This window comes from Capricornis sumatraensis, chromosome 13 (genome assembly GCF_032405125.1).
Source record: "Capricornis sumatraensis isolate serow.1 chromosome 13, serow.2, whole genome shotgun sequence".
Lineage (NCBI taxonomy): Eukaryota > Metazoa > Chordata > Mammalia > Artiodactyla > Bovidae > Capricornis > Capricornis sumatraensis.
This window is the reverse complement of record NC_091081.1, coordinates 74,479,746-74,491,801: the sequence shown is the minus strand read 5'-3', so window position 1 is coordinate 74,491,801 and position 12,056 is coordinate 74,479,746. Positions and strand designations below refer to the sequence as shown.

The window sequence follows — 12,056 nt, the reverse complement described above, 5'->3', positions numbered from 1 at the left end:
TAAGTCGTGTCTGACTCTTTGTGATCCCACGAACTGCAGGACATCAAGCTTCCCTGTCTTTCACCATCTCCCAGAGTTTGCTCTTGTGTCCATTAAGGCAGTGATGCCATCCAACCATCTCATCCTCCGTTGTCCCCTTCTCCTCCTGCCCTCAATCTTTTCCAATGAGTTGGCCCTTTGTATCAAGTGGTCAAAGTATTGGAGCTTTAGCTGCAGCATCAGTCCTTCCAATGAGTATTCAGGATTGACTGGTTGGATCTTCTTGCAGTCCAAGGGACTCTCAAAAGTCTTCTCCAGTACCACAGTTCAAAAGCATCAATTCTTTGGGCCTCAGCCTTCTTTATGGTCCAGCTCTCACATCTATACGTGACTACTGGAAAAACCATAGCTCTGACTAGACAGACCTTTGTCAGCAATGTAGTGTCTCTGCTTTTTAATATGCTGTCTAGGTTTGTCACAGCTTTCCTTCCAAAGGGCAAGTGTCTTTTAATTTCATGGCTGCAGTCACTTTATGCAGTGATTTTGGAGGCCAAGGAAACAGTCTGCCACTGTTTTCATTGTTTCCCCATCTATTTGCCATGAAGTGATGGGACTGGATGCCATGATCTTGGCTTTTTGAATGTTGTGTTTTAAGCCAGCTTTTTCACTCCCCTGTTTCACCTTCATCAAGAAGCTCTTTAGTTTCTCTTCACTTTCTGCCATAAGGGTGGCAGAAAATTGGTTCAAAATTGGGGAAGGAGTATGTCAAGGCTCTATATTGTCATCCTGCTTATTTAACTTATATGCAGAGTACATCATGGGAAATGCCAGGCTGGATGAAGCACAAGCTGGAATCAAGATTGCCAGGAGAAATATCAACAATCTCAGATATGCAGATGACACCACCCTTATGACAGACAGAAAAAGCAACAACTATAATTCTACAGCCTCCAGAATGAAAACCACAATCACAGAAACTAATCAAAATTATCACATGGATCACAGCCTTGTGTAACTCAAGGAAGCTATGAGCCACGCTGTGCAGGGCCACCCAAGATGGATGGGTGGAGAGTTCTGACAAAACGTGGTCCACTGGAAAAGGGAATGGCAAACCATTTCAGTATTCTTGCCTCAAGAATCCCATAAGCAGTATGAAAAGACAGTAAAGAAATGTATGGAAAACACATATTCAACTGCAAACAGGAGAGAGTTGCTGCCATCAAAGGACTTCCAACTATGTGGATGCCTCCGTTCTCCTCCTATAATGGACAAGTTTCCTTTACTTTCTCTTTTTCTCTTACCTAATTTAAATGGATGATGGCATCTTATTCCTCTTTCCCCATCTATGCAAATGTCTGTTGGAATGAATGAATAAATGAATATTCTTGCCCTCCACAAGTCTTTCCACAGTTTGCCCCCAGGGTTCTTTCAAAAAGGAAAAACCCTTGTGATCATTTTATCTTCAACCATAAAGTGATGCTTTAGAGACTAAATCACACTCTGGTCTCCTTTTTTCTCAGCTTTTATGCAGTGGAACAGATTTCCAAAATGCCAGTGCTGACTAAGAAAAACCTGGTGAGAATTTATTGGCCTGAACTTTTAAGCAGAGGCAGGAATCCTGGCTTTCATTCCTTGTTCCATCAAGACATGTGTGAGCCTGTCGCTCTGAATGTTATCTGCTGCTGGAAAAGCCCTCACCTCTTCCCAGTACAGCAAGCATCTCCATTCCCAAAGAAGTGAACAATTACTGTGCAAACAAAGTAATATTCTTGTCCATAATAAAAAATTAAAATTACAGAGAAGAATGGCAGTAATGTGTGATTACTCCCTTTGAAGACTTTTATGACCCAGGCATCAATGCCTTATTCCATCATGATACTCTTTTAATTCACAGTCTCAAAAAACTGTGTGCTGGGTTGCTCAGTCATGTCCAACTCTTTGTGGCCCCGTGGACTATAGCCTGCCAGCCTCCTCTGCTCAAGGAATTTTCCAGGCCAAAAAAAAAAAATAATAATAACTACATGGATATAATTCCTAACCATGAAAAAGAATCAAAACTTCATCAATGATGGAAGTTTTTTTTTTTTTTTTTGCCATGCTGCATGCTGTATGTGGGATCTGAGTTCCCTCACTAGGGATTGAACCTGAGTCCCCTGCAGTGGAAGAGAGGAGTCTTAATCTCTGGACCACTAGGGAAGTCCCAAGAAGAGCAGGTTTTTAATACAGGCAGATCATACTCCATTAATGCACTTAATTTGGGTTATGTACTTCTGAAATGCACGGCACCAGATGATGCTGCCAACTGGTCTACAGGGCCAGTCTGTGCATCACTCACTTGACAGCCAAGTCCTGGACCCCTGAGTGCAGACAGGACGAAGAGGCCACCCAGGCTGCAGAGACCACAAGATTCCACCCTGATGAAGCTGGCAGCAAGGCCAGGGGACAGGACTACAGAAAGGTGCTGAGACACGGGTAGGCACAAGCCGGCAAAGGCCTGTCGGCCAGCTTGCCAGGGACAGCACCTGCCACAGAGGCTTCCTGGAGGAGAACAGGTAAGAGGTAGACAGGTGAGGAGGAGAAGGAAGAAAGAGGTGACGCTGGCAGAAGGAGAAAGCAAGGGGGATGGGGTTCCCGCCTCACCTGCTCTGGGATCTCGGTTGATAACTGAAGAAGCAGGGGTGGGGTGGGGACAAGAGATGGGACCAGAGAGGGGACCCCTGAGCTTTGTCATAGCCCCAGAGGCTATGGGGGTGACTAGATCGGGTCGGGATTTTGGAAACACTCCAGCCACGTGGATGGGGCTCCGAAGCTCCCGTGGGGAGGGAGAGCTGGAGGTGAGGGATCAGAGGAGAAGACCCCATCCCAGGAACTGGAGACAGGGCTTCGCTCCAGCCTCACCACTTGAGACGATATTACCTCTGAATGAGACCTGTGGCTCAAGATCTCTGTACTGCAGTCTCTCGACCTTCCTTCCCGACTTACTGCAAGGACTGAACTCCAGCTCAGCAAGGATCGGGTGTGCAGTAAGAACTTGAGACAAGCAGCTGATGGGAGCAATAGCAGCATGGAGGCTGTGTGACTTTGGGAGTCACCGTGACCTTGGACAGGGACAAGGAGCAACTTCTCTGACCTCAGTTTCTTCCTCTGTAATGTGAAGCAATGAAGACAATACTTCCCACCCCATAAAGTTACTGCCAGGATTGGCTGTTGGAGATAAAATGTCTACATCACCCGGCCCTTGACCGAGAGCTATTTGAGTAGCAGAAGTAGTAACACCAGCAGCACTAGTGGAGGGACTGTAGTAGTACCAGTACTCGTAGTAGCAGGAATTTGAGGGACAGGAGACCAAAGTGTCTGGTGCTATAATACAGGTGAGACGTTGTAAGGTGCTGGACTAAAGGGGTGGCAGTGAGAAGCCACGCAGTCAGACTCCAGGGCTTGAAGGCGCAGGCATCAACAAGGTCTCCTGACTGCTGGGTGTGACCCGCAGGGAGAGGTCAGAGAAAGGAGCCAGCGTGATTTGGGCTGGACACCTGCAGACAGCGTGCCCTCCGCCCACCGAGGCAACTGAGGAAGAGGGCGGGTTTGCAGAGGATGACAAGAAACTCAGCTTCAGAGCAGCTGAAGGTGAAGCTCCCACCCGGCATCTGAATATGTCTGGTACTCCGAAAACAGATCAGGGCTAAAAATGGAGATCGAAGAGTTGTCAGTGTGTGAACAGTGACTGAAGCCACGGGAATATTCATATCACCCAGAAAGAGGATGTAGCAGTGGTAAGAAAAATAGAGAGAATAGAGTAGAGACCCAAGAGGAAGACAGAGGAAGAAAACGCAGAGAGGAGGCTGGAAGAGTCACTAGTGATAAGGATGAGACCCAGGAGAGATCTGCTTAGAGCAAAGGGGTTCCCAAGGAAATGCAGAAGGGCACCAAAGGCCTCGGAAGGTCAATGAAATAGAGACCCAAACAAACCCACTGGATTGAGCAACAGGGAGATCCTCAGGGAAACTGTGGCAGAAGCCGACATCAGATGGTGATGGATAAACAGTGGTGTCATGGAGGAGAAAGATTTGGAAAAATAGTAAGGGAAGGAGAAGATAGGGCCACAATCAAAGGAAGTACAGGATTGAAAAAGGAAAGCATTTTTGTGGTAGGGGGTTGTTGGTAACAAAAAGAAACACTGCAACTTGTGTGTGTGCTGGGGTGAAAAGGGGAGGCTGAAAAAGCAGCCCAGATAGGAGAGTAATTAAGAGCCTGCTTGGGAGGGCAGTTGGCCTGGCTTGAACACGGGAGGCTGCGAGGGGCAGTTCAGGTAACAAGAAAGGTACCCTGCAAAGCCAGGTGAAGGTGTGAAATAGCCAAGCGCAGGAGACAAGAGACAGGATAGCAGACCGCAAGACGCAGTTATGCACATGGTGTGCAGACCAGAAGGAAGATGAAAACAGACTTCACTGCGCCCTCCATCTAGAAAGAGGACAGCTGTGAGGTGAGCAAGGGCACCCTAGGAAGCCAGGTTGTTTCAATGGTGGGAGAAGAACAGAAGATCCTGGAAGCCAAGAGTTGCCAGAGACGAGAAGGGCAGGTAGGTTAGTGTGGCGAGGGGCACAGTAGAAGCAAACGAAAAGAGTGAACAGGACACTGGAGGAAGAAGTTCAATTGTCAAAGAATTCTCTCAATCTAAGCTTAAAAATCAACTAGCTGCAGCTACTGTCTTTAAGTTCCTATTTCAAGCAAATAAGTCAACGAAGGTAGGCGTATATCCAAAAATGTTGAAATCAAACAGTGAAGATGCAAGAGCTTGATATTGATGACTGTTTACCAAAACCCTAGATTAGTATTTTGCCATAGCCAGGAGTAGGATAAAGGAGCATCGCTAAAAATAATCCAGGACTAAAACAACAAGGACTTTTCAAAAGTTTTCTGAAGGTTGATTCTTTTTCATTCATTCACGCTATTGCTTCATGTTTGAGCCCTACTAGGGACACAGACGAAGAAAATTAAAATCAACCCTGCCTTCAAACTGTTGATGCCTAAGACCCTGATGCTGAGAAAGACTGAAGACAAAGGGAGACACGGGCAGCAGAGGATGAGATGGCTAGGTAGCATCACCGACTTAACAGACATGAATTTGAGCAAACTCAGAGAGAGAGTGGAGGACAGAGGATCCTGGCATGCTGCAGTCCATGCTGCAGTCACAAAGAGTCGAGCACGACTTAGTGGCTGAACAATAGCAAGGTCTCTCCACACAAATGAAAATTCACAAGCACTTCCAGAATAAGGAAGGCGCTAGAAAAAAGGGGGAGGGGGATGATATTTGCTCATGTTCAAGTTCAGAGACACACCAACACCTCTGACCTCATATCCATCTCCAAACTCTACCAACAACTAGGTATGAAGACTTCATTTTCTTCCCCACTTCTGCCCTCCTGTATCATAGAGAATGACCAACAGTTAGTGGCTGGTTATGGTTCCAACTGGGGCTTCCCAGGAGGCTCAGTGGTAAAGAATCCATCTTCCAATGGAGGAGACGCAGTGGGAAGATCCCCTGGAAGAGGAAATGGCAACCCACCCCAGTATTCTTGGGTGGAAAATCCCATGGACAGAGGAGCCTGGCGAGGTACAGTCCTTGGGGTCACAGAGAGTCAGACACAACTGACTGACCAAGCACGCACGCATGAGTGGTTCAGATTACACCCACTAAGTTCCAGCTCCGTGGTCTGACCCATGCAGAACTCATAACGACCCCGCCAAGGGGCCAGGATGATTCCCTTAAACGCAGGGGAAAGTGGGGCTCAGAAGTTAATAAGGAAGATGCCCCATCTCAGCACTACTCAATGCAGGGGCCAGTGTAGCTTTCAGGTTCCCTCACTTCAAAGCATTTACTCTTTTACCTGCTGCCTCCGCGTCAGATTTCCCTAACCATTGCTCCAAAGGGAACTTGTTAAGCACAGTTTCCTTTTCAGCCTTTGGCAATTTCGAGTTCTTTTATTCATAGAATTTTAAACATGTTTAATTTATTCCATAATATTTTACAGATTGAGTTTATGGTGTTTTCTTTAAGCAGTTCTTTTTTTTTTAGTTGGAGTATAGTTGTGTTACAGTGCTGTGTTAGTTTCTGCTGCACAGCAAAGTGAAACCAGTTGCATGGATACATATAGCCCCTGTCCTTGGATTTCCTTCCCATTTAGGTGACCAGAGCACTGAGTGGAGTTCCCCGTGCTACACAGTAGATTCTCATTAGTGGTCTATTTTATACATTAGGGGCTTCCCTGGTGGCTCAGACAGTAAAGAATCTGCCTGCAACACGGGAGACCCAGGTTTGACCCCTGGGTCAGGAAGATCCCCTGGAGAAGGGAACGGCAACCCGCTTCATAGTAGGGTATATTTGTCAATCCCAATCTCCCAATTCATCCCATCCCCCTTCCTCCTTGGTATCCATTTTAAGCAGTTTTGTTGAAAAGCCGATTCATTCTCAAATAGCTACCAAAATGGGGATTCGCCACATTATCCACAAACCATCTTATAGACAGCAGTTTCTACCTTCCAGCAAAGCAGGCTAATTTGATGTTGTAGAGTGGGAGTTGAGAACAAAGTAAGGACCTGAACTGAAAAGGCAGCCTGATCCAAGAACAAACCCACAGACATCTGTGTCCCTCTACATGCAACATCAGTCTACCCAAAAGTTATCACAGCTGCATCCAGGAGCAGGTAACCTACAGGGTTCACAGAGACTGCCAGGCACTGTTCCATCTCAGGAACCAGTGGTTAGGGTACATCTGGCTTTCTGCACACAGCCCTGCTCCACTGTGTTCCAGCTGAGGGGCCTCAGGCAACTTCTAGACTTCTCTGAGCCTCAGTTTCCACATCCACGGGACTATCAGAGGTTGTTACTACGATTACATGAGTCATACCTGATAGAGAAAGTACTTAATAAATTTTAGCTTTGTCTCTTAAATATGTTTAAGTGTTTCCCTTTCTGGAGCAGTACATTTTTAATGGCAGGTCACAACCCCCAAATGTGTGATGAAATCAATTTAGAGAGTCACAGCCAGCAATTCTGGTAAATTAAATAGAACAGAATATTGTATTTAAATATTAATAAAGTCATATTTTATATTAGGGGCTTCCCAGATGGTGCTAGTGGTAAAGAACCTGCCTGCCAATGCAGGAGACTTAAGAGATGTGGGTTCGATTCTTATGTCAGGTAGATCCCCTGGAAGAGGGCATGGCAACCCAGTCTAGTACTCTTGCTTGGAGAATCCCATGGACAGAGGAGCTTGGCAGGCTATAGTCTATGGGGCTGCAAAGAGTCAGACACGACTGAAGCAACTTGGCATGTATGCATTCATTTTAGATTAACTTGGTAATTTTTCTTTTGCGTACATGGTAACATTAACTGATCTTTGTGAATCTCTGCATCCATCCATGTGTCAGTGTAGGTATCAGGAGGCAAGGGAATTTCTTTCTAGGGCCACAATCAAAATATTTTGAGAACCACTGATTTACAGAATGAAGATGGTAGGGAGTAAGGGAAGATGAAAAAGTGTAATATGCCAGAAACCACTTTTTAAAACACAGACATCATGTTGAAGTTTGACAGAAAACAACAAAATTCTGTAAAGCCATTATCCTTCAATTAAAAAAATAAATAAAATTTTTAAAAATGCAGACTGATGCTGGAAAAGGAAAGTCCTTCTGAATGGACAGTCAGGATCCCAGGGGATGCCCTCTGTGTGCAAGTCTGTTTATGCCTAGGCTGCTGTGGGGGTTTCAGTAATCTGAGATTAACGACGGGCTTTTATTTCCAAAGCAAATCAAATTGCAAAACTGGAAGTACCGATGTTATCTTGATGCTGGGCAAGATGAGAAAACTTGACATGACTTATCCAGTAAGTCCTCTTGCAATACTTGTCAAAGTAGAATTATGCCAGATATCAAGTGCTCTTTAAAACCATCAGGATTTGGGAGAGATATGAAAATGTCTTAAAACAGAAATCCTTACATGCTGATGCAGAGTTAACCTTGCAGTTCCAGGATAATCAAATTCCTAGGTGAAAATGTAACTACCTGTACAAGTAGATGAAATGGAAAATAACTATAAACATAACCATTTTAGAATCTATAAAGACATTTATTTTTATATCCAAAAGGCTATGCTGTTTAACGATACTATGCTTAGACTGTGTAAGAGGGGTCACAGCCCTGGGCCACTCCTGCCACAGGCATTTTCCTGCAGAGTACCAGGTAGACATCCTCATCCAGGACCGGTAAGCCTCCATCTGGTTTTAGGCTACACTTCAAGTCCCCAGCATCCCCTGATCAAATATGCAGACACTTCCAAGGCATGAACCAGCTCTTCCCAGGTCTGGCCTCCTTGGTTGGAGCCAGAGGCATGGTTAGGGGGTGGCGGAGGGTGTGGATAGACTGGACATGCAAGTGGACACAATGCCCTTCACCAGGTAGGATGGTATCACAGGTGAACAGCCAAAGGAAGCAGGCCCTGGGCCAGGGAACGGTTCTTTTGATCAGTTCTGAGCTTTGGGAGATCTGGGAATTCATGGTTCAAATCTCCCTTTCTGGGTCATTATGAAGATACAGTTGTCAAGGTAGGAGGATAGAATACATTTTAAAGAGACACTTTTAAATATTCAGACGCATGCTGTGAGGCCTCCACCTGTTTTCTTACACAGGACGCTGCAGAGTTAGAAGCAGGTTTGGTGGTTGGAACATGGACTCAGAGTGCATGCCATCCACCCAGTGCCATCCACCAGCTACGGAGCTTGGGAAAGCCTTTTAATTCTGCTGTGTCTGAGAGGATAACAGCACCCTGTTCATATGGGTTGTTGTAAAGACTAATGAGTCAGTGTACACAAAGGGCCTAGAACAACACCTGGGACCTAACACAAGTACTTACTCCATAAATTCTCTTTGTGTTATTCTCTATACGAAACTGGCCACTGCAAACTTCTAGATAAAACCATAGCTGGGAAGTTATTCTGTGTATTTCTTTATCCCCACTCCTTTCTAATTTAAAATATCACACTTTATAGCACTCTAAAAGACCACTATTTCCTATTCTGAAAAGGATAGATCATCTAACTGCTGACCTGCCTGATGCAAGTTTTTCTGAAATTACATCTAGAAGGCACCCAACCTAGAAGACAGCTCAAGCCTCTGGCCGAGCTGAAGTCTGGCAAGTTGGCTTTCCATGTCAATTTCACACACACACCATTTGGACATTTACTAACCTTCATATTCAGGAGATTCAGAGCTACAAACCAGCTAGGTCCTTCTCAATTTACACACCAGAGGCTGAAATACTTGAAACTATCAGCGAGGAGAGGCTATCAGACCAGAGAGCTGAAACTAAAAATAGAGCCGTACTAGTGGAGAAAGAGATGGAAGAAGACAGTCCTTTATATGGCTACTTACTAGTCCACAGGCTTTTTATTATTCAGTGAAGGTGTAGCATCAGCATAGTATTTATAAATTGCCAACATGACTTATAGCTCTTCAACCTAACATGACAGAACAAGCAACTTGAATAGAAATACCTGCCACATTTTAATAACAAGCCGGCAGCATATAGCATCTTGTGTCATTTAACCACAAAACCTCTCCGATTTTTAGCTGTTTGCTATATGTGGAGGTCTGAAATGTGAGAAGCATAAGGAAAAGATTCAAGGTCATCTTTACCCTTTAAAATAGGTACCTAATCTACATGTTTAATACAATGAGCATTCAATCTTCCTTTTTTTTTTTTTTTTTTTTTTTACCAGTTAGGAGAATTTTGAAAATACATGATTTACCAACCTTGCTAAGAGGCTGGAACTCTTTCCCAAGCTACATGTAATTGGTCTGCCATAAAAGGAGCATTACTAAAGCATAATTTCAACAGTAGTTTCTCTATTAACCCAAATCTTCTCTAAACCCAAAATGGAGCATAAAGACTACTATGAAATAAATGAAAACTAATTGGATTCTACAGAGGCAAGACTGAGTCTTCCATCCACCCCCACAGTAATCCCATCGAAATCAAATATATTGTTTCTTTAAAGAGTTTTGCCAACTTCCTACTTAAAAAAACACCATAAACACTTTCGATTTGGGCCAGTTTTTATTTATGCAATTAAAATGCTTTTATAAGAGCTGGGCTGGAGGAAATTTACAAGCCCATTAGTCATATAGTCAAGCTTCATTATATCATAATCATTCATCAGGAGTCCGTAATGAGAATGCTGTTTCCTCGCTCGATGAGAATATTAAGGAAAATAGGTGTTCACAATAGGCCATAAAATGTGTGAAATCCAAACCAGAGGAAAAGCCAGTGGGTTCATCTGGCTTTCATTTTTGCTGAAGAGGGTAACAGCCGGATGAACGCAAACTCAGCTTTAACTCAGAAGCCATATCCTTAATTATTAACCCTCTTCATCCTTCCACCCTTTCCAAACTCCACTCCCTTAAGAGAAGTAGAATACTTCATTTACAATCACTGCCATTAAAAAGTCTCCTGGGAGAGCATTTTAGCTTCGGTCCTTTTTCGGTAAGCACAGTTTTGTTACAGTTTGTTCTTAATATTTCTCCAAAAACACATCAACCATTTCTCCTTATGCGGCAGGTTTGCGTACAGGCTTAGCCCCTGAACTGTGGGAAGTAAATATCGCGGCGGAGTGGGAGCCGGGGAATTCCCAGCACACCCGCAGGCTCCCTTCCTCCACCCCGAACCCTTCCAGGTTGCCCAAGGCTCTCATTCTGCTCCCATCAACGGGAGTAACTGAAACTGGGCAGGAAGAAAGAAACCTGCTTCAACAAAGCTCAATGCGTGCAGCTTTGGTAAGGCAAGGACAAATCGTGGAGACACGCGTCGGGGCTGGCTGGAACAGGGAACGCGTCCAGCTTACGGTTTTGTGATATTATTTCAAGAACGCAGGGGGCCTCTGGGATCCCCAGAACCTCTCCTCTCGGTGAAGCGGGTTTCAGTCTCTTCCCTGCTCCCTCTCCATAAAACTCGGGGTTGCCAGGATCCTAGCAGGGAGTCCTGTTCTTGCGCGCAGCTGGGTGAGCCCCTCCGAGCCCCACTTTGGGAAGATGCAGCTGAAGCCGAGGAGAGCCCAGAGTTGGGAGCGCTGAGCAAGACCCGACCTCCCCACGATCATCAAGGGGCCCCCAGCTCTCTGGGCACCCGGCAGCTGAACCTAAGCAGGGTGAGCCCTGGCACCAGAGGGCACCCTGGGGAGAGAACGCGCCGCGTCTCGCTCCCAGCCCTCGGTCCCCAGGAACCAGGGCGGCGCGCAGCCGGGAGCCAGAGCCGTGGAGAATTCCTGTGTTAGCACAACCCGGTGCGCGAGTCTGCCCCCCGCCCCGCGACCCTTCCGACCCCGCGCCCAGGTACCTCGCAGCCATACAGCTGTCCCAGCTGCTCCACGATCCACTCCTCCAGCACGAGCCGTTTCCGAAGCTCCTTGCGATCGTATTTTACCGTCACTTTTCCCTGCTGGTGGCGCCGCTGCTGCTGCTGCTGCTGCTGCTGCTGAACGTGCCCGGCGGGAGCCGCGGTGGCCACGGGCGCCGAGTCCTCCCGGGAGGAGCCCGAGCCGCTGCTCGAGCCCGGGCTGCCGCCGGCACCGCCCCGGGGACTCTGGAAGAAAACCCGCGCACCGCTGCCCGCGGCTCCGCCGGCCGCCTCGCTGCTGCCCGTCGCCACCGACATGTCCCCGCGCGCGTAGGAGCCGAAGTGCGGCCCGGAGGAGGGCAGGCGGAGCGCCGGGCGCCGCTACCACCTCGGGCCGGGCAGCGGCATGCGAAGGCTTCGCCGGCACCTGCTCCTCGCCGCCGCCAGCTCCAGGGAGGTCTGGAGAAGCGAGGGCGGGGGAGAGCGGGGAGGAGGCAGGGGCGGGGACGCAGCCTTAAAGACGCCGCCGACGACCCTCACGGTCCAACCGGGGAGGCGGATCCGTCGCCGGGCAGGCAGCAGCCAGGGGCGTGGGAGCTGCGTGCGGCGGAGCGAATGTGGGCGCGCAGAAGACGCGGGCGCCGGGGTGTGGACACCGGGAGGACTGGTGAGGGTCTGCCGCCAGGGA

At 47.2% G+C, this 12,056-nt stretch overlaps 1 protein-coding gene across 1 annotated transcript in view; it reads right to left on the bottom strand.

The window, feature by feature from the left end:
• The window catches only part of PPP1R14C (protein phosphatase 1 regulatory inhibitor subunit 14C), an 89,639-nt gene extending 77,953 nt beyond the window's left edge, over nt 1–11,686 (bottom strand). Inside the window, exon 1 of the mRNA XM_068984820.1 lies at nt 11,369–11,686. Coding sequence (XP_068840921.1) covers nt 11,369–11,686 — 318 coding nt within the window. The remainder of the gene's footprint in view (nt 1–11,368) is intronic.
• Nucleotides 11,687–12,056: the final 370 nt, after the last annotated feature.